This window comes from Harpia harpyja, chromosome 10, assembly GCF_026419915.1.
Source record: "Harpia harpyja isolate bHarHar1 chromosome 10, bHarHar1 primary haplotype, whole genome shotgun sequence".
Taxonomy (NCBI): domain Eukaryota; kingdom Metazoa; phylum Chordata; class Aves; order Accipitriformes; family Accipitridae; genus Harpia; species Harpia harpyja.
This window is the reverse complement of record NC_068949.1, coordinates 35912436-35932345: the sequence shown is the minus strand read 5'-3', so window position 1 is coordinate 35932345 and position 19910 is coordinate 35912436. Positions and strand designations below refer to the sequence as shown.

Here is a 19910-nt window from a genome sequence, read left to right as displayed (position 1 = left end):
AGTAATTAGGCTGTTCATCTCAAGTTGGGAATTATGCTTTAAAAATAAAAATCTTGTTCTGTATTTTGTCCATTTAATAAGAAACTAATTGCCTATCCTGAGATCCCACTCAGGAAAGGGGCATGACCTGATTAAGCCCTTTATTGCCTTCTGCCACAAGGAGAAAATACCATCCTTGCAGCAGACAATAACAAAGCAGATCCTCTCATCAGACTCCAGATATTTCATTTTTTTTTGAGCAGCCTGTTCATTAATTCTCTTAAAGAAAACGGATGGATGAGGGAGACACATTTCTTAAGTGTGTTGGCCAAGCTAACAGCTTGCCAATGCTCAGAGTGGGCAGTCTTGCTTCTCCCTATGGTTTTCCTTCTTGCTCTCTGGGGGCTGATCAAGTTCACTAACCATGCAGAAAGTTACCTGCTTTATTTATTCATTTAGTCTGGCTGTCTTAGTTTTCTGCCTTGCCTGAATGAAGTTGGCTCGTTAAGGGGTGCGACGAATGCTAGAGATGGTGTAAGTTAAGAGGTGAGGGATAGTGTTCAGTGGGAGAGGGTAGGATGTGGTAGTGGAAGCCGGGCTTCTTCCTCGCAGCAGCAGGGAGATGCTGTATCAGCTCACTTGTCTCACAGAACCACATCCTCTGCCTGACACAGGATGGGGGAAGAGTTAAATAAGGAAAAGCTGAAGTGTGACATTACAACCGGAGGATGAATTTCACAGAGCGAGGTTATAATCTAATGGTTAAAGCACTGGAGTGGACTTGGGCATTCAGTGATACTTAACTTTGTTGCTGATTTTTTGGGAGACCAAGAGTAAGTCATTTCACTTCTCTTTGCCAGAACGTTTCATCTAGCTTTAAGATCCACAAAAAATTACCAATGAATAGTCAAAGAAATTAGTATTACCTTGAAGTTTCCTCTTAAAAGCTTAGAGCAACCATTTGTTGATTGTATGTACTACGCAGTTATGCTTTAACATAGGGCAAAAGACTGTGTGCTCCCACTGTAGCACGTAATTTCTACCTGATTTGCAAATGACATAGGACACTTACATATTTTAATTTGTGGCAAATGGTATGTCCTAAACAAAATACAAACAAATGAGACTCTTGCCTGATTCCCATTGCAAAATTGGTAGTGAGGCTGTTCTGCAGCTAAGCTGTTGCTGGTAACCATCTTTCTCCTTTACTGTCATGTTTTGTCTTTCTTGACATGCACAGTCCCAGTGGTTTTAGCTGTAATTCACTGTTGGCATGCTACCAGTTTTATAATTAAGTATTATTTGGGCAGAAAGAAACTAGCCTCTCGGTCAAGGTACTTACTTGGAATACGTAATATCAAAGTTTAGGTCTTCCTGGCAAGGAATATTTTTTTATCCAAAGTGGAACTGCTCCCAAACTCATCCCAGAACAGTTAATAGCCTGGCATGTAGAGTCTGTATCAGGGATGTAGAAGGCTGGATTGAGTTTGTTGTTCAGGCAGAGCAGGAATGTGGAGATTTGCCACCTAACCATGGATGGATATCCTGACCCTTGGGCTGCCATTATGTGATACCTGATCTGCTGGCAAACTGGTTGTCACAGACTGAGTGTCAAAAGGCTCATGATTATACTAATGCTGAATGTGGCTTAATAAAGTTCTGTCTCAAATATGAGTTCTGTATTATGACAAGTCCTGGTTTATATTGCATCAGAATGTGATAAAATATTCTGGCTTGAAGAATACAACCAATACAACCATTTCTGTACGCAGTAAAGCCTAGAGAATACTTTGAAAGTATTGGAGTTAGGAATAGTGAACTTCTGAATTTCATTTACATTTCAGAACAGTTTGTGTGTACTTTATAAGCAAGTTCAGCACTTCTCTGCTTTGGGTTTTGTTTATAACAGGTGAAAAACATTGCATTATCTTAAATGTTATGATGAATGTAAAGACACAACTATTCCTATGTAATGACGTAGTCCGCCAACCTTTTTTTTCTTGGTTTTACAGGATAACTTCTTCAACGCTAGTATTCCTTCTTTGGGTCTACGTAATGTCATATATATCAATGAAACACATACGAGGTAATGTAGCAAGTCTTTATTCTGCTTTTAAAATTCAGTGTGTTCTGATCTTACGACAGGGAGATCTCTAGGATAGTCTGGACTGAGTGAATGTATATTGCTATCCTAAAATGCAGGAATTGGTGCTGACTTCAGGAAAGTTAATGTACTTTTTAAATCCGGCTGTGTGTATTTGGGAGCTGGGCAAAGTCCTCTGGGGTTATAGACAAGGAATGTAAGGGTCAAACCTGTTTCACAAAAACCAGAGCGTGTTTAAATCCTTTCTCCACTAGTGCAAATGGCAGCATCCGTAGCATAATGCTGAGAGGAGCTGTTTTATTCCCGTGTTCAAGAATGACTTCAGGCTGCATTTTAATTTACTGAGCAGATCTGGCTCACAATTTAGGTGTTGACTATTATCACTAATGACAATTAGATCTGAACATGTCTTGCGAGACTGTCTCTCCTCTGCCTCAGTGGCAGAGTGCAGCTCCTGAAGGATGGTGTATATGACCTAAAAATGATGGTGTATCTTAGCATTTTTGGAAAGATATCTTGTGTTCTGGGATGAAGATACTGGAAGTACACAAAAATCTTTATTCTGTTCTTTGGAAAGTTAATAATGCTTGCTAAGGTTTTTATGGTAATCATTAGCATAAGCAGGTCCTGCAGTGTTTGTCATAGAGTCAGAGCAAACAAAGAGAGACCAGCAGCCTGAAAGAAATGAGCCAAAGTGTCTGAGTGGAAGAAAGGCAGCATTGTGCTGTGCTTGAGAGGGAGGAAGCTAATGTTAGAGGCTGTTCTTTCTTCAATTTGAATTAATTATGTCTTTTTAAGAGTTGAGCTTGTAGTTTAGAATACAGAAAAAGAAGAGAAATAGTGTTTAATTTTAACATTTTTTTAAAAATTAGTTTCAGAAGTCTAATGCTTGAATGGTTTTGAATGGTCAGAATTACTTAAATTAGAAATATAAGGGCAACAAAAAATGGGTTAATGAATTATTCTGAAATAAAATGCCTTTAGCTCAGAATGTCATTATAGTCTGAAAATTGAGAATTTTAATGAAGTTCTGAGGTCTCATGGGGTTACATAGTCACAGTTTCTTGGCCTTAGAAAGCAAGAGGGATTCTCTTTAACTGCTAGCATACTGTACCTGTATTGAGACATTACTACAGCCTTTTTCTGAGGTGTGAATATGTCAGTTTTATAAAATATCTTGACTGGGTCTATTCTGTGGGGTTTTTGTCTGCTATCATTGCTACACGATTAGAAAACAGATTTTTCTAATTATACTATGTCATATCTAAGCTGTAAAATGAACGTAGAAGCCTTTATACCTTGACAGATCCCTGCAATAGCTGTGTGCTGTTGTGATGATATGTTCATAGTCACCAGAATTGTTGTCAGAAAGAAGCATATCCTTAACTTTGCTTTTTAGAAAAATCAGTAAGGCTCTCAAACTCTGATGAGAAGGGAAAAATGGAAAAGCAATTAAAACAGAGTCACCAGTCTACTTCCGTGACAGCATGAATAGCAAAATTCTTTGTCCTTCGAGATGGTCTGAATACTCGTATAACCTTTATGTGTCAGACAGTGCCGATGGCTTGTGCGTCTGCACTCAAATTAACAGTGTGAGTGGCCTGTGCACTCAGGTGGTTTGGCCTTTTGTAGTGTAAAAGTTCCTTCTCATCTTTCCTAGCTGGTTTTAACACATGTATAAATTTACTGAAATGTGGTAGGGAGGTTTAACAGCCAAGATCAGTAACTCGGGTGACGACAAGGAGTGAGACCTTAGCGGCGCTCCAGCATGGAAAGCAGCATGAGCATTGCCGCCCACGGTTCTGTTTGGGACACTCACTAGAGCATCAGCGATGCATTGCACCAGCAGTCCTCAGGACAGGGTTTTTGCATAATACTGACTGCTCTAGTCTTAGGAATGGCCAGAATTTAATTTCTTCTTCCAACTGTTAATTCTGTCCTATCACATCAGCTCTGCTGTTCAGGAGTCCCACATGAGTGGTGGCTTGTCCAGTCCTGGCCTGGTGAGTGAGGGTGGTGAGGAGAGAAAATAGTCAATATTCACTGCTGGGGACTGGATTTTAGCCCTTCATGTGTCACATGCATCTTCTGTGATGTTAGGAAAACTGTTCAAAGTAACATTTTCTCACGTGATTGCTGCTTATATGATCCAGAGAGTGGAGGACAGGGTTAATTTAAAAGGAAGAGACTGGCTGCATAAGCTAAGTTGCCTTACTTAAACACTTGAATGCATAGAGAGATTTACTGATTATTTAGTGGTTCTACTCCTGTTAAAACTTTGCAAGGAGAAGGTACGTAGGAAGCACATAGGCCTGGGTGTTTAAAAACACTGGCAAGGAAGAAAAGATTACCAAAAAAGTGTTTTTAGTGTTGGTGGCTAATGCAAACATATTTTCAGAAGTGTCTGTGAGAGTTTACTCTCTGCGTACAATGTGAGCAACTTTCCCAAGAGGACTGGGTGTTTCTTGAAGCAATTGACAAACCTCTTAGTTGGGCATTTACATTCCTCATTGTAAAGTCACTGAATCGGAAATCGGCACTAGCTCCTCTTTTGTCCTCGCTGAGCTGGTGAGTCAGTTCCAGCGGACAGACAAAATGTGTATGCTGGTTTGTAGCTACTTTCCTGTGAGACTGTGGATGTTTTAAGGCCAGTATCTCCCTGAGTTGAAGTAACGTAGACCTCAGTTGTCTTAGGTATTTTGTGCTACGCATCAGTTATTTCATCCATAACATTAACATATTGGCAATTTACTAGAAGATACAGAAGCTTTTAGGCAGCCCTTCATAAAATTGTACTTACTTTTGCTTCTTAATTGTATTTTTAGGTGGTTTTAATATTCTTTTTTTTGGCAGTGAAATATTTTGAGGGTCACTCTCAAATACCCTTCATATTTTTGTAGGTACAGAGGATGGCTTGCAAGACGCTTTTGTTATGTCCTTTTTGTGCAAGAGAGGGATGTTCATAAGGGTATGTTTGCCAAGAATCTGACAGAAAATGTGCTGAATAACAGCAGGTAAGATAATGCAAAATAAACGATTTTTTTGAATGACTGAGACATTATAATACGACTTCAGAATTTGGAAGCGGCAGGTTTTGAAAATCAGACTATTTAAAATATTAGAAGATACAGTATCTTCAGCACAGCCTTTCAGGACTGTAGCTTGCAATTTCTGTTTGAATAGTAAAAGACGGGAGATTAATAATTATAAATCTCCAGATGAATGATGCATAGTGGGTGGACAGCAGACAGTGCACAGAAAAATAAATTGCTACATGGGAACTCTTCAAACGTTTGTTTGTCTAATTCATGTAAATCACTACCACTGAAATCCTACTGCAGTCATCAGAAGTTGTCAGTGTTTCAGAAATAATAGGAAAGCAGCATTTCAGAGTGTACACCTGAGTGTACACCAAGAGTGCGAGGCAAAACTGGAAAGAGGCTATAGAATGAAATACCCACCCTTTACTTTGTGGAGCTTGTTTTCCGTTTCATATACCACATTTTCAATGGCACATTGAGCCCCTGATTAGCTATTAAGGTATCAGTTTTCCCTGGACACAAAAAAATTCAACCACGTGCCCACTCCTTGAGTCTGCTTTTGTCAGAGGACACACACTGCCTACATTAACATTCCTAACTTTCCTGAATTTTTAATGTTCGAGTCTCATCTGGAGATGATAGTGTTGCTTTTGAAAAGTAAAGCAGACCACATTGTGCCACAGTTATGGTGTGTTAAACCACTTAATCTCTCTTAGGTATGTTTTAAATGGGGAAAATAGCCCTTATAAAATTTAGTTACACTTAGTAAAACTGAGCATTCAAGGGGGAAGATACTGTAGAAGTGCAAAATAGCGGCTGCATAAATCTGTCTAGTGAGGTAAGTGAAATTGCTATGGCAGGAAAAAGAAAATATTAACATAGAGGAGATTTCAGCTATTCTTTCTGTATTTTTAACCTTATTAACCATTTCTGAAAATCGGCAATCACTTGATATCAGTGCCTCTGATCTACGTACGTACTATTTTATATGGTCAATGTTAAGCACATTCATCCATCATCCACCTATTTAATCAGAGCTTAGAAAACTATTGAACTAAATTTAATGCATTTGGAGTACACAATACTTTAGTGTGCATATTCTTTTATGCCTGCCAGTTACTCCTGTAGTAATATATAGCTCATTCCCAGCAGTTATTGTCTGTGTCTTGAACTCTTCTGTTGTGGGACTGTCTCATAAGTTTTACTTTTTAACGCTAAGAGTCCAGAAGGCCATTGTAGATGAAGCTTCTGAACCAAGTGCTCCAGGTAGTTTTGCTCAAACGGATCCTAAAGCTATCAACAAAGTGAAGAAAAAAGCTAGGAAAATTCTCCAGGAAATGGTAGCAAATGTGTCACCTGCTTTAATCAGGTAAGAAAAATGACATGTCAGTATTGTCAACAGGTAGAAGGACGGCCAAGCTCTCTATGTATTATACCAGCAGAGCTTGTAACACATTATTCATAAATAATAATTATTCTAAAAAAATAATGCATTATTCATAATAATCCCTTTCCTAATGTTAACTAATGAAATGGTAGTTATTCTTCATTTTCAGATGCAACAGAAACCCTCTGCCTTTTCAAGGGATAAGATAAGATATAAGGGATAAGATTAAATACACACTTTTTTTTTTTCCTTCTGAAACTAGTTTTGGTGCTAATGCTTAGACCAATATTAGTATCTCTTGTTGTTTCAGGCTGATGTGGGTGAGAGCAGCTAGCTGCAGCATCTTAGACTGTGATGAAAGATCTTTTTTGCAGTGGCCCATTGAATATCATAACCTGCAGTTATAAGTACCTTAGATAAAATCTTCCTTAGATAAAATCTTACCTGAGATAAAATCTTCTACTGTGATGTCTACCTTTGCTACTAAGGATTAATTTGTCTCTGTCATGTTCCTAGTCCCCTTCACCAACTTTTGTGATGCAAAGCCTATATTTTTTGTAACTGTATTAAGTTCTCCCACAAGACCAGATACATGGTGTCACCTAACATGTCACCTAACTAGCTTAGTTATTATCATAAATTGATCATAGCACCTCCATTAACTTGCCCCCTATGTAAAGTGGTCTCTGCCCTTTGAACAGCTTTCAATGAGGTTGACACAAGTTTTGTGTCATAACTGCAGGAAGCTGAAATGTGGTTACTAACCATGGCTTAGCTGATAGGCAAAAACCTGTTAAGCAATTGGATTTTATAGTAATTTTGTTTGAATATGAAGTAATTAGATTTTATGGCTTTGCCTTTATTCATATAGAAGAAATACAAAATGGAGTCAGAAATGAATGAAGCTTTTTGAATTGTGTTTGTTCTTCCTTCAGGTTGACTGGCTGGGTGTTATTGAAATTGTTTAACAGCTTTTTCTGGAATATTCAGATCCACAGAGGTCAAATAGAAATGGTCAAAGCAGCAACAGAGGTAAGGGAGGGTGGGAAAGAATCTAGTAAGGTACATTTCTGAAGTAGTTTCTATTAATGTTTACAGCACTTTTTAGGAGAGCTCTGCTAAGTCTTTATGATATCAGATTGTAGATAGAACTGCCTCATATCTGTGAAATAGTGTTTCAATTAAATGTAATGCTCTCTGAGTTGTGTAACCTAAAATACTATGTGCACTCTGGTTTTACCTTTGTTCAGGATCAAATTTTAACTGTCAGGCTGAATGATTATCTCAGATAACCTGCATCCAGTATTATTTCTTTTTTTGTGCTGAGGCAGTTGGTAATAAATTAATAGGTCTATTTAGGATTTTTCAGTCTTACCTTAATTTGGAATAAAAGTCTTTAAGAAATAAACTTTTCCTGTTCCTTACCAGCAGTCTGTTCCCAGTCCTTTGATATTTATTGAAATTGATCAAAATAAGTCCTAAATTCTACCTTTTTTTTTTTACACTCAAAGGAATTGATTCTTTTTGCAGTTTTACCTTAGAAAGATGGATAGATAAATGAAACAAACAAAAAAGGTTCCTAATATTTTCTGTTATCTTTTGATTACAGTGTTTGGGAACCCCAGTATTCATAGATCCTTGCTGATATCTAAATAGAAATAGCAGTTCTTTGGTGACACTGATGATTTGGCCACATCCCTTTAATTGTTTGATTGTTGTCTCAATACTGTGAGTCGGAAGAAACTGGGAATATTAATCATTGTTGATTTAATGCATACAACTAAAAACTACAGTCCATGAAAATTAAGCACAGTTGACTAAAATGTTCTCGTTGTCACAGATGAATGAAGACCAGAAGTAAACAAAGTGAATGATGGTAACTGGAAATTACCATCAGTTCTGATTATATGATGCTAGCAATCTCAATAATGGATTTTAGAAAAGGAGTAATATTCCACATTTCTTACCAACTCTTTTTTCCTACTCTCCCCACCGTAGATGAATTTGCCTCTTATCTTCTTGCCTGTTCACAAATCCCACATTGACTACCTGCTCCTTACATTCATTCTCTTCTGCCATAACATCAAAGCACCCTACATTGCTGCAGGGAACAATCTCAACATACCCATCTTCAGGTAATAACGTCGTCTTATTTGAAAAAGGCTAAGGTGGGGGTTCTTCAGGTGACCTATTGTGCAGTATATCTTATGTCCAATTGTAAGACAATCCGAGTATTTATGGGCCGTCATATAGAACTTCTTTGGTTCCTATTACATGCTCAGAGAGAGAGCATAACAAAATCCTTCTGAGAAACTCTGTGTCATAACCTAAGTAGGGTTACATCCTTCCTTAACCTAAGGAAGGATATTGCTTTCTTCTAGGAGTCTCAAAGTGGGTAGGTGACTAAGGAAAGATGAGTATGTGAGAAAGTGTTGTGAATGGACAACTCTTCTTCTTTAAGTTTAATGAGCTGGCTAATGGGCAGCAACAATACTGAGTGAATAATACTTTGTGGGAAAGTACTCCAATTTGCTGTCTGTTTAAATTACATTTCTGAAGAAGTGGCTGAAGAACCTAAGGTCTTTTATCCAGCGCGCCTCCGATCCATACACAGCATGCCGTGCAGACCCTGTCTGCAGAAAGGGTTACCCCATTTTGATTGTTTGAGCTAGTATAGGATTTTCTTACACGAAAACAACTGTATTCGTCATTTCTTCTGTCAAGCAGAAAGGATGTTCTCATGAGAACTTCTTACTGCACTGTTAGATAAAGGCAAGGCCGCACAGGTGGTGTAATTGCTGGTGCCAAGTGGGAGCTGCCTGCAGGCTCCTCTGTTAAAATTAGCTGGCTGAGCTGATCCTGCAGCCAAGGGGTATGTGCAGTACAACATGGGTATGAAGGCCATGCTGTATGTGCATGCAGCACAGCACAGACTTGGGCCAGCTCAGGTTAACTGTTAGGTGGGTCACCAACATCTCAATGTACAATAGTCTCCTGGTCAGAGTCACTGCAGAGGGTAAGTGGTCTGTCAAGGGAGTGAAAAGAAGCAAGACAGTGTAGAGAAGCCTGTTTCTTAAGTTAAATAGAGTAATATTTGTGTGGTCCCATCATGTGCAAATAGTGTAACACATTTTAGTCTTTGAGAATTTCAGTAATTTCAGTTCCTGTTGCATGCTGGGAATTTCGTACTGGACGTGTAGTAGTTTCCTGCAAACTAAAGTCAATGAGTACAATTCTTCTTTATTACATAGCACATTGATCCGCAAGCTAGGAGGATTTTTCATTCGTCGAAAGTTAGATCAGAGTCCTGATGGTCGTAAGGACTTCCTCTACAGAGCTTTGCTCTATGTGGTACGTATTTCTTGTCTTTGTTTCTGTAGGTAGCGTTTCAGTCAGGTGGCAAATGGAAAGGAGAGTTCCATCTGTCTGGGGATGTTTTTTACTGCTTTGAATTTGTCTTAGGTTTTGTGCTGCAAAAAAAGGATACATTTTTGTATGAAGTCTTGAATGTGTAGAATAAAAGAGAATTGAATGCCTAGCACCTTTGAGGATGAGCAGATTTTCACCTTGCGTAATCCTTATTAAAGAAAGTGGAATTAATACCCTCTGAAATAATGTTAAACTTAAGCCTTGTTTCTCTGATTTCTTTTGTTCTGAAGCATATCTACACTGATTCTGTTAACTTAACGGAAGTCTCTGTTTATGATGGGTTGATGTAATCCTTTGTGCTATTCAGTATAATAGCTGGTTTTGCATCTTGGAAGATGGGATGTACTGAGGAACCAGAAGGAGAGATGTATGCAAATCGGCTAGATCAACTGTTGCTAGAGATGTGGTTCTTGAACAAATGGCATTATACTACTTGTGTATTCATGCAAATTCAATTGCAGTTTGGTCTGGATTTCTGTCAAGCATTAATTATTGCCTTTATTTTTTTCACAAGTATTCATACCAACTCATGATCTTCCGATGTTTTTAAAAGGAAATGGTTGCTGACAATATATTTCAAATGTGAATTTGCCGATATAATTAGATATTTATTTTTTCCTCTTCTCCAATCTTTTTGTATTCAGCACATAGAAGAATTGTTGAGACAGCAGCAGTTTTTGGAAATATTCTTGGAAGGCACACGGTCTCGAAGTGGAAAGACATCTGGAGCTAGAGCAGGTCTTTTATCTGTGGTGGTGGATGCTCTCTTCTCAAATGCAACTCCTGACGTCCTAATTATACCTGTGGGAATCTCCTATGATCGCATAATTGAAGGTCACTACAACAGTGAACAGCTGGTAAGAGCAATTGAACAACTTGTTTTGCCTAGGGGACTTTCTGTTTATGTGCAGGAAAATGTGTTACATAGTTAAACAATGTGCTAGTAGTCCTCTGTCACATGTACTTGGTGTTAGTGCTGAAGAGCGTACAGCCATGAATCACAAAACCTCTCTGATAGGGAGCGCTGAGGTATGGGTGACATACTTCTAAATGCAAATTCATGACATAACAAATAATATGTTCAAGTGGATTTCTATGGAAAACAATAGTTCCCTAGATTTACTTGGAAGTTATAAGGTGTGTCAAAAGATTCAGCCTTGTTTTGTCTGCTCTTGCATGCATTTTAATTTTAAACATAACCTTTTAATTGCAAATTGGAAAAAACCCAAACCAACCACCTATGTTTTCCAGGGCAAGCCTAAGAAGAATGAAAGTCTTTGGAGTATAGCTAGAGGAGTCTTCAGAATGCTGCGGAAGAATTACGGATGTGTCAGGGTAGATTTTGCACAACCGTTTTCCTTAAAAGTAAGTTTGATATTTTGAAGATCCTTTTGAATGTTTGACATTTTTGGTGTTTCAATAGTGGGACACATTTATTTTGATTTTTCTATTTGTGGGTTATCATCACTAGCATTATTTGCTGAAGTCGATTCCAGCAGTACAAAAGTATCCCTGTTTTGCTGAATGCATGAGTCTTTGGACACATTTGTGTTAAGCTGAAATAGGCTCAGAGTTGATATAAAGGGTTATGTTAGTTTTGAAATGGTGTAAGTATTCTTACCGGGGTTCTTGGTTTGTTTGTTTTGTGTTAACAAACAATCTTTAAAGTTATCCTTGTACCATGTAGTAATTCTTGATGTTGTAGAGACATTTGGAGTTGAAGGAAACTGAATACACTTCTCCAGTTTAAGTAATTTAATGGCTTACACTATTGTTGAGGAAGGGCATTTATCTCACTGCATTTTTAAAAGTGCTAAGCAAATTAGTAGCTATAAAATCATCATGGATAATGTATCATAAAAATCTGCATAGTCTTTGAAAGTCACAGTTCATTATTAGTTTACAACTATTACCAACAGTAGTTCACCAAATGCTGTTGTGTAGTTTCTCAGGGAATGGGGTGGTGCAGTAGTATCTGCCTTCACTTTTTAAATTTTCTCTGATCTCTTTGCAGAATCTGCTAGTACTATACTTATCTGCATTTCACTAATCTGTGTTATGCTACAGTATACCTTATTTTTTAGTGTGACTTTAATAAGATTAACTACTGGAACATTATTCAAATTAATTAGGTGTTCTTCCTTCTGCCCTACTTCTCTCAGAAAAGCAGTAGGTTGGAGAGCTTTGGAGGGTTCAATTACCGCAGCATGAAATTACTGTGACCGTCTGTACCGCATTGTAATTAGCGTAGTAGGGAAAGATATTAATTCACTTCCAAAGGAGAAGGCGTGGGCTATTCTTGGTAGGGAGTTAACAGTTGTTCTTGGATCAGTATAAGGAAAAGAAGGTTATCTGCCCTCTTAATCTAGTGAAATGCTAATCACTCTATACCTTCCTAGCAACCTCTGTCAGGTCTCATTTGTATGTGTATTCATTTTTGTACTCCAGAAAGGTAATAAATGACAAATTGTTTAAGTATGCCTTAACCAAGATTTGCAGAAGTGTAACTGTATTTTTAAATTGATGTAGTTATGTCACTGCAGGGTTTTTTAAAGGAGATGAGCTTTGGGGGTTAATTTTGGGCATCTGCAGTTCTGTGAGCACAGGCTTAGAAGCAGAGGAGAGTGAGCTGGCTGTGAAAGTCTTTTAAGCAGCTTTCCTGGGAGGGAACTGTTTTCCTGACCAGCAGGTTAAGTGGCTCTTTAGTTTCCCACATCAGTCTGTATAGAAACTGAAAGAACACAGTGTCCTGAAAACAGAATAATGTAAATGCTAACCTGTAAGGAGAGGTGTTTTGGCTTTTGAGAAATTTGGGATTCAAGAACACCAAGCATGCAGTACCCTGCCTGCTTCCTGGGTGCTTTAGTTTGTGGCACTGTGAGGGGTCTTGCAACTGGTGTTTACCTGTGGAGAAGTTCCCTATCCTGGTGTTTGAGGAAAGCAGCAGCAAGCAATAATTACAGTCTCGATGTTGGTTCTGAATGGGTATTAGACTTTACTTTCACTCATGTTAATGAAGGCAGTTCTCATTAATTTAATCATGGAGAAGGTAGTCTCAAAGGAGTTGTTCCCAGCAGGGTGCTGTCAGGGGTTATCTATTGTTTTTGTTGCAATGTATTTCATGAAGTACGGATTCCTTGCTGTGGAAAGTCTGCCTTTTCATAAAATAACATCAAAAGCGAATAAACGGTTGAAAACTTCTGTGACCTTATTACTGCTCTTTTAGTGTGAGCTATTTTTAATCACAGTTGCATTTTTGAATAATTGCCTTTTTCGTATAATAATAGTGTTAGGTGGAAAAAGTACAAAAAATAACAAGTCTTCTCTTAACAGGAATATGTAAACAGCCAAAGCCAAAAACCTGTGCCTGCTCCTCTTTCTTTGGAACAAGCTTTGCTACCAGCTATACTTCCGTCGAGGTAGAGATTTTTTGGGTGCTGGGGAGAGGGAGGACAGGTTGGGGTTGGTTGGTTTGTTTGTTTGTTTGTCTTTTTAGTCTTCTGCGTTACATTCCAAGTAGTACTTGAACTCTCCAAGGGTAATCTAATTATGTATAGAAAAACTAAAAACTTAGACAATTGTAACTGTGCAATTTATTATGAGAGTTACATTCTTTCTGGGGAGCTCTATTTAAAGAAGCTCGAGGAGGCTTTGTTTTTCTTTTTTAAATTTTAGTGACTTCTCTTGGTTTAATTTTAAATTTTATGGAATAACTTAGGGGGAAAAAATAACACAATTAAAAATGCAGGATTTGTTTTTAAACCTCACAAACATTTCAGGTGGGTTTTGGTACAATTCCAAAGCAAATAGGACTTGGGAGTGAGTACCTCTTGCTCAGGGAGGTGACTGTCACTCAGAACTGCAAAACTGTGCTCAAGGGCTAGATCCGCATTTGTTACACAGATACACATTGTAGTTGAGGTCTTTGCTGGACTTGTACAAACCTGTGTGCTCCTAGTAGAGACAAAGTCAGTAATTTATCTTTAGAAAGTTGTAGGTCCATTCAAAAGACCATTTCTAGTTTGTAGAGAGGTTGGGCTGGAAGCTGGCTTTTAGGCAGGTTTGCTTAATCTACTGTTGTCCATATTCATTGAAGGAGAAGAGCTGTGGGGTGCAGATGATGTAATGGCAAAGGCACGAATAGCTACAGGACAAGGTTGCAATTTTTCTTTTGGTAGTCTTATCTTGGATTGTTGTTTAGTGTGAAGAAATAATCTGGAAGAGTTGGTAGATACTAGAATTTTTGTGGAGCTTGTTATGCATAACATTTTTGTGCCTTTACCAGACTGCATAGTGGTTTTTTGTGCTGTAGTTCAGTCTGGGTTATTTTACAGTTTGATCAAAATCTAAATGTGTGAATTTTTATTCTGTATTCAGACCTAATGATACTGTGGATGAAGGTACAGAGGCCTCACTGCCCAACTCCAGGGATATCACCAGTGAACCCTTCAGAAGAGAGCTGATAGCCAACTTGGCTGAGCATATTTTGTTCAGTAAGTGTTACAGTATCACTGTCAGCTACCTGTTTTGTTTTGCTGATTGCATGAACTACCTTGCTCTTTTGGTAATGTCATGCTTCCCAATTCCCTCCATTCAGGTGATCATTTCATGACTTCAAATGCTGTCTTGACAATTCTCCATCCTTTGCCTCTCTCCCTCCTCTTCAAAGTTTTATAAACTCTTCTTTCTGATTAAGTACAAGCTTTTTATTCTGTTTTGTTAACTTTTGTATTTGTTAACTTTTTGGACTAGTATACTGAATTTGCTGTACTCTGAAGTGTTTGTCATATTGATACACTGATTTCTTATCACTTCATGTAAGAAGTTATTGCAGTGTCTTAATGGCATTATTTAAGGTCATACTCACATGAACTCATCCAGCTGCATGGACCAGTGTTGCCAGGTTTTATAGGTTATGTGGTGTATGCTTCAGTCAGTAGATCTGTGATTTCTGTGATTTGTGGTATGAAAGATGCATACAAATGGTACTTAGCTTAGTAAACATTTAAGCTTTACTCAGCCTTCTTAGTTCAAGTTACTTTAATTTGATTAATATTGTTACTATGTAGACATAATACACTTTGTATTTAATTCGGAAGGTACAGTTCTGTGCCAGTATCACTTTTTTTTTTTTTTTTTAAATAATGGGTACTCTTTCACTTGTAATGATGTTCTGAACTTCTCAGGTGCTTAACACGTTTATCTTGTTTACTTCTAGCTGCTAACAAGTCCTGTGCTGTGATGTCAACCCATATCGTTGCTTGCTTGCTGCTGTACAGACACAGGCAGGTAAGGCTTCCATGCTGCTCAAATAGCCAAACATTGCTTTGGCCTTTTAATTAAAAAAAATAGCATGCATTTTACTGTTGCATGCTACTTACAAAAGAAGAAAGATGCACTTTAATTTAAATGCATTTTAGGTAGTCTGAGTACTAATATTTTAGTTAGTAATAGATGCTTGAAGATAAGCCATTATTGATGGGATGATAATAAATACTCATGTGGAAACAGATTTTTGTAATTCAAAGTGTAGTTACGCTTTTTTTAAAGAATACATGGTTTTGGTTAATTGTATTAAGATTGGGTTTTAGATCTCAAAACACATTCACCATTGAATATGCTAGAAATTCTTCTGTTAATTTTCAAATTAGTTTTGCTGTTCCTCAGTACTAGAATTATATCATGATGGCAGAATGATACTTATGTTTAACTGAAGTCTTGAGCGTGGGGCTTGGAAGAATTTTTTTTTCTCCTACAAATGTGTTTTGCATTTTTTTCTGAAATTCCTTCTCCCTCTAATCTGAAGCTTTTATTGCACGTAAATCAACAACAAATTGAAAAATATTGGTCAGATATGTAATCCTGCTTGTCAAGGACAGTATCACCATTCCTGTCAGTCCAGTCTTTCCAATTTCCTACAATAGTGGGATCAAAGAAGCGTTTTACAATGTGATCTGAAGCCATCTAGACAAAAAACAAGGAAGGAAAGTGCTTGAGGAAAAGCTTTTCCTCATGTCCCCAGCCACGTGAAGAGTTCTGTTAATTACAATATTCCCAGATAATTGATTGTTCATTTTATAGCATAGGTAATCAAAATACGATATCTCTAACGTGTTCTTGAAGAACAGCTCAGGTCTCTACAGGTTGTGAAATAAACCAAGGAGCAAACAAAAAACTTCCATTCCCAAATAGCTGCATGGCTTTAAAATATAATTGCATGTAAGTCAAAACCTGTGGACTATTTCAGCAAAATCTCCATAAAAATAAGTTTTTTCTAATATGACTGTTGTGCTTTAGATTATTGACAATTAGTGTATTGTTTATGTGTTTGCTATATACATGGTTATGTGGTTTACAGATAAACTGCTGTGCAGAAATATTGTTTCACAGTGTGATTCTCTCTCTATTTCTAGGGAACTGATCTTTCCAGGTTGGTAGAAGATTTCTTTTCCATGAAGGAGGAGGTCTTAGCCCGTGACTTTGACTTGGGATTTTCAGGAAACTCAGATGATGTTGTCATGCATGCCATCCACTTGTTGGGGAACTGTGTAAATATCACAAACACTAGCCGAAACAATGAGTTCTTCATCACTCCCAGCACAACAATACCTGCTGTCTTTGAACTCAACTTCTACAGCAATGGAGTACTTCATGTATTCATTAAAGAGGCCATCATTGGTATGTTTTGGGGTTTACCAAGGAAAGACTTTCTTGTAACCAATGAAGTCAAAGTATCTGCACAAAAAACCTCATCAGTTTTTCATGTAATTTACTTCTATTTATATCTCCCCTCCTTGCTTCAGCCCATGTTTACCCTAACAAAAACAACTTTAAAGTGAACTCAGGGGTTTTCGTGGAATGTTTCCACCCATTTTTCTCATTGTCCTTTATCTTTCTTGGAAGTATTTGTGTATTGGTCACTGCCATTGGGAAGGCACTATGAGAATTTTGAGCCAACATGGCAAAACCTGTATTTTGATCAGCAATATTTTAATGAGATTTTGTTTCAATACTTTAATGAGATTTTGTTTTGATCTGACATTAATTGGACACAAATAAAATAGTGGTGAATTCTGTCTTTATTCTTCAATTGCATGTGTAATGTTTGACTGCTTTTAGGCCTAGAAATAGACAAAACTGAAGTTTAAAGTTTGCTTTGCTATAAAGCTTTTTGGAAAAATAAACTTTGCTTATGTTCATTTCTGCTCTAGCCTGCAGTCTTCATGCGGTTCAGAGTAGGAGGTACAGAAATGGTACCAGTGGTGCTTCTCCCAGTTTGATTAGTCAAGAACACCTGGTCCGAAAAGCTGCCAGCTTGTGTTACTTGCTTTCTAATGAATTTACTGTATCTTTGGTAAGTAAGTAATTGCATTAGTTGTCCACATTTTAAATTTTGGCCTGCTTGTAACTGCATATGTTACTTTGAAATTAATTGATGCTTTCTTCATGTGTCACAGTTTTGATACGTTCACCGTATGTATAGTCTGATGGTAACGGGTGTCAAGAGGTTCAATATAATTTGAAAAAGGAAGATAGTGTTCCTCCCATTTGCTTCAAGGAAATGTCTGAACATTTGAACGACAGTAGTTCCATGAGAACAGTTCATCCAAAAGATGTCTGGCCTAAGATAACACATGAATTAACTTGCCAAACTCCTGTCACTACCTTATTTCCTTGGCAAGGTGTAACAAAATCAGTTGATCCAATTTCAGGGATACATACTGAGTACATGCCTGCTGCTCCTGGAAGTGCTAAAGTGGGTGATGCTGGGGTGAGCCTGCAGCATTTCTGCTCTGCTGGCATTAGGCCTTTCCTGAGAAAGAAAAGCTGCTCACTCTGTCTCTGTCAGTTTCCCACAACTTGAGGTTGGGCTTCTTAATGCCTTCTAACAGATTTTGTGTCGCTTATGTCATTGGACCATCACAACTATATCTGCATTCTGCCCGAACTATTTAAATATTTTTTTACTTAAACAAATACAAGTCTTTGAGAGTACCCAACTCATATGAGTTTGCATAGATGATTGAAATTATGCTGGGAACTAAGGCTCCAGATTCTAAAGATATTCTTAATTTACATAGAAATGCAATAGTCACAGCGTGCCACACCTAGTACTTAGTGGCAATTTTAAACATGGCCTGACTTTGGTTTTTGTTTTGTTACAAAACATTGAAGACAGCTGATGTTATCTCAGTTTTCAGACACTCTGTATACTTGCAATTTTAAGTGCTAGATATTTTCTTTTTTCTTATGTGTAGAAGTTACTTAGAATTCTGAGATCCTTGAATTAGTTCTTAAATTTGTACACATATTTCTGACTCATGCCTTTTTAAATGAAGCATGACCCAAATTTAGTATTTTTGTCTGGCCAGTAATGTAGCTCATATGGTGGGGTTCTTTAGCAATCTTAGCCTTCTGCTTTCAGAGTTAATAATTGATTTTTTTTTTTAACTTTGAAAATATTTCCTACGTGATTATGAACAATGTAAAAGAGATTGGGTTTTTATTCAGAGTTTCAAAACACATAAGGGAATTTCTTAAAAGTGTACCTTCCTTTAAATTCCAAATAAATCACTGGTATGAGTCTCAATGTTTTTAGTTTTATGATGATTTTATTCCAGAATTGTTAACAAACTAAAATTTGGTTAGAGGCGATTAAAAGGCAAGAATATTTAATGTGGTTTTCTATCAGTGTAGTAATGCATTTCTTCAAAAAAAACTGGACAAATTTTAAATATCCTATTTCACTGTAATTTTTTAATGTCTGCCTGTCTGCCAGGATAAACATGAGAGTGGTGCATTGGGATTATGCTGGTAAAAGTTTAATAACTTGCTTAAAAGGAATAATACTGCTGTATCTGAAATATTCTTACTGAACAGGGAACTGGTGTTGCTGTAATGGATGTGATTTTTTTCAGTGCATTTCTTTTATGTTGTGCAGCCTTGCCAGGTGATATATCAAGTTTGCCATGAATCTGTGGAAAGGCTGATACAATATGGCATTCTTCTGGTGGCTGAGGTAAGGTGATAGAGATACTAAATGAGCTTTGTTTCTTGTACTTGACTTTAGCCATAGGTAGTTTATGCTTCTTAGTTGTGAGTCTTGTTCTAAATATATGCTGTTACTGAAAGCTTGTAACAACTTAACGAGTCCAGGACTGATACTACTTCATTCCTACATTTATAAGCGTCAGACATTTTGGTGTAGTCATCCTGTGATGCTAGGAATGACTCTGTGTGTAATTTCATTATACCATTAAACCTACTAAAGAAGACACATATTTTATACTGACTTGTAAAATTGGGATTTATTTTATTATTGGAGCCCTTTCAAATTGTAGCGTAACTACATGAGTGTTTACTTTCTATTCTACAGGAGTCAGTAGTCCAGATCTTTTGTCATTCTTTGATTCCTTTGCATCGATCTCAAAATTATTGTAAACCTCCTCTGCTAGCATAATTTGCGGTTTCAGGGATGTACTGGAGTCGCTGTGTGGTGCAATCCACCAGAGACATACAGTGTAAAGAAAACCTGAGGACCAGGGGGCAGATGACTCAGCATACCTTTGCTTCCCAAACTTTTTTTGTGCACAGTAAACAAACCCGGGTGCCCAGGAGCAAGAAACAAAATTTAAAGAGCACATGGAAAAGGAGTTACCTATTCGGCTGCTTGCTTCTTGCACCATTCCAGTTTCAAAGGAGGCTAGAGCTGCTTCTGGGGTATTTGTTAATGGCCACTGCTTCACTCTAATGCTTCACCTTTTGATACGTCCTCCATTTTTAATATATGTAACCATAGGTAACTATTTACTTGATATACCTGGATATTAAACACTCTCCTCCTTTGGAGGTACTACTGCTTGCTTTTTATCTAAACTACAGACAGACATGTTGTCGTGCATTAGATTGTAATCATTATTAGATAAATCCCAAAACGAATGCTAATCAGAGGATTAGGAGGAAACCTGTA

At 37.5% G+C, this 19910-nt stretch overlaps 1 protein-coding gene across 3 annotated transcripts in view; it reads left to right on the top strand.

Moving 5' to 3' along the window:
- GPAM (glycerol-3-phosphate acyltransferase, mitochondrial) overlaps positions 1-19910 on the top strand; it is a 39174-nt gene that overhangs the window by 11855 nt on the left and 7409 nt on the right. For all 3 annotated transcript variants that reach the window (XM_052798937.1, XM_052798936.1, XM_052798935.1), the window contains 14 exons: positions 1992-2065; positions 4984-5097; positions 6344-6493; positions 7447-7543; positions 8510-8646; positions 9763-9862; positions 10585-10797; positions 11192-11305; positions 13274-13359; positions 14318-14433; positions 15159-15229; positions 16354-16618; positions 17152-17294; positions 18882-18959. In XM_052798937.1, coding sequence (XP_052654897.1) covers positions 1992-2065; positions 4984-5097; positions 6344-6493; positions 7447-7543; positions 8510-8646; positions 9763-9862; positions 10585-10797; positions 11192-11305; positions 13274-13359; positions 14318-14433; positions 15159-15229; positions 16354-16618; positions 17152-17294; positions 18882-18959 — 1758 coding nt within the window. The remainder of the gene's footprint in view (positions 1-1991; positions 2066-4983; positions 5098-6343; positions 6494-7446; positions 7544-8509; positions 8647-9762; positions 9863-10584; positions 10798-11191; positions 11306-13273; positions 13360-14317; positions 14434-15158; positions 15230-16353; positions 16619-17151; positions 17295-18881; positions 18960-19910) is intronic.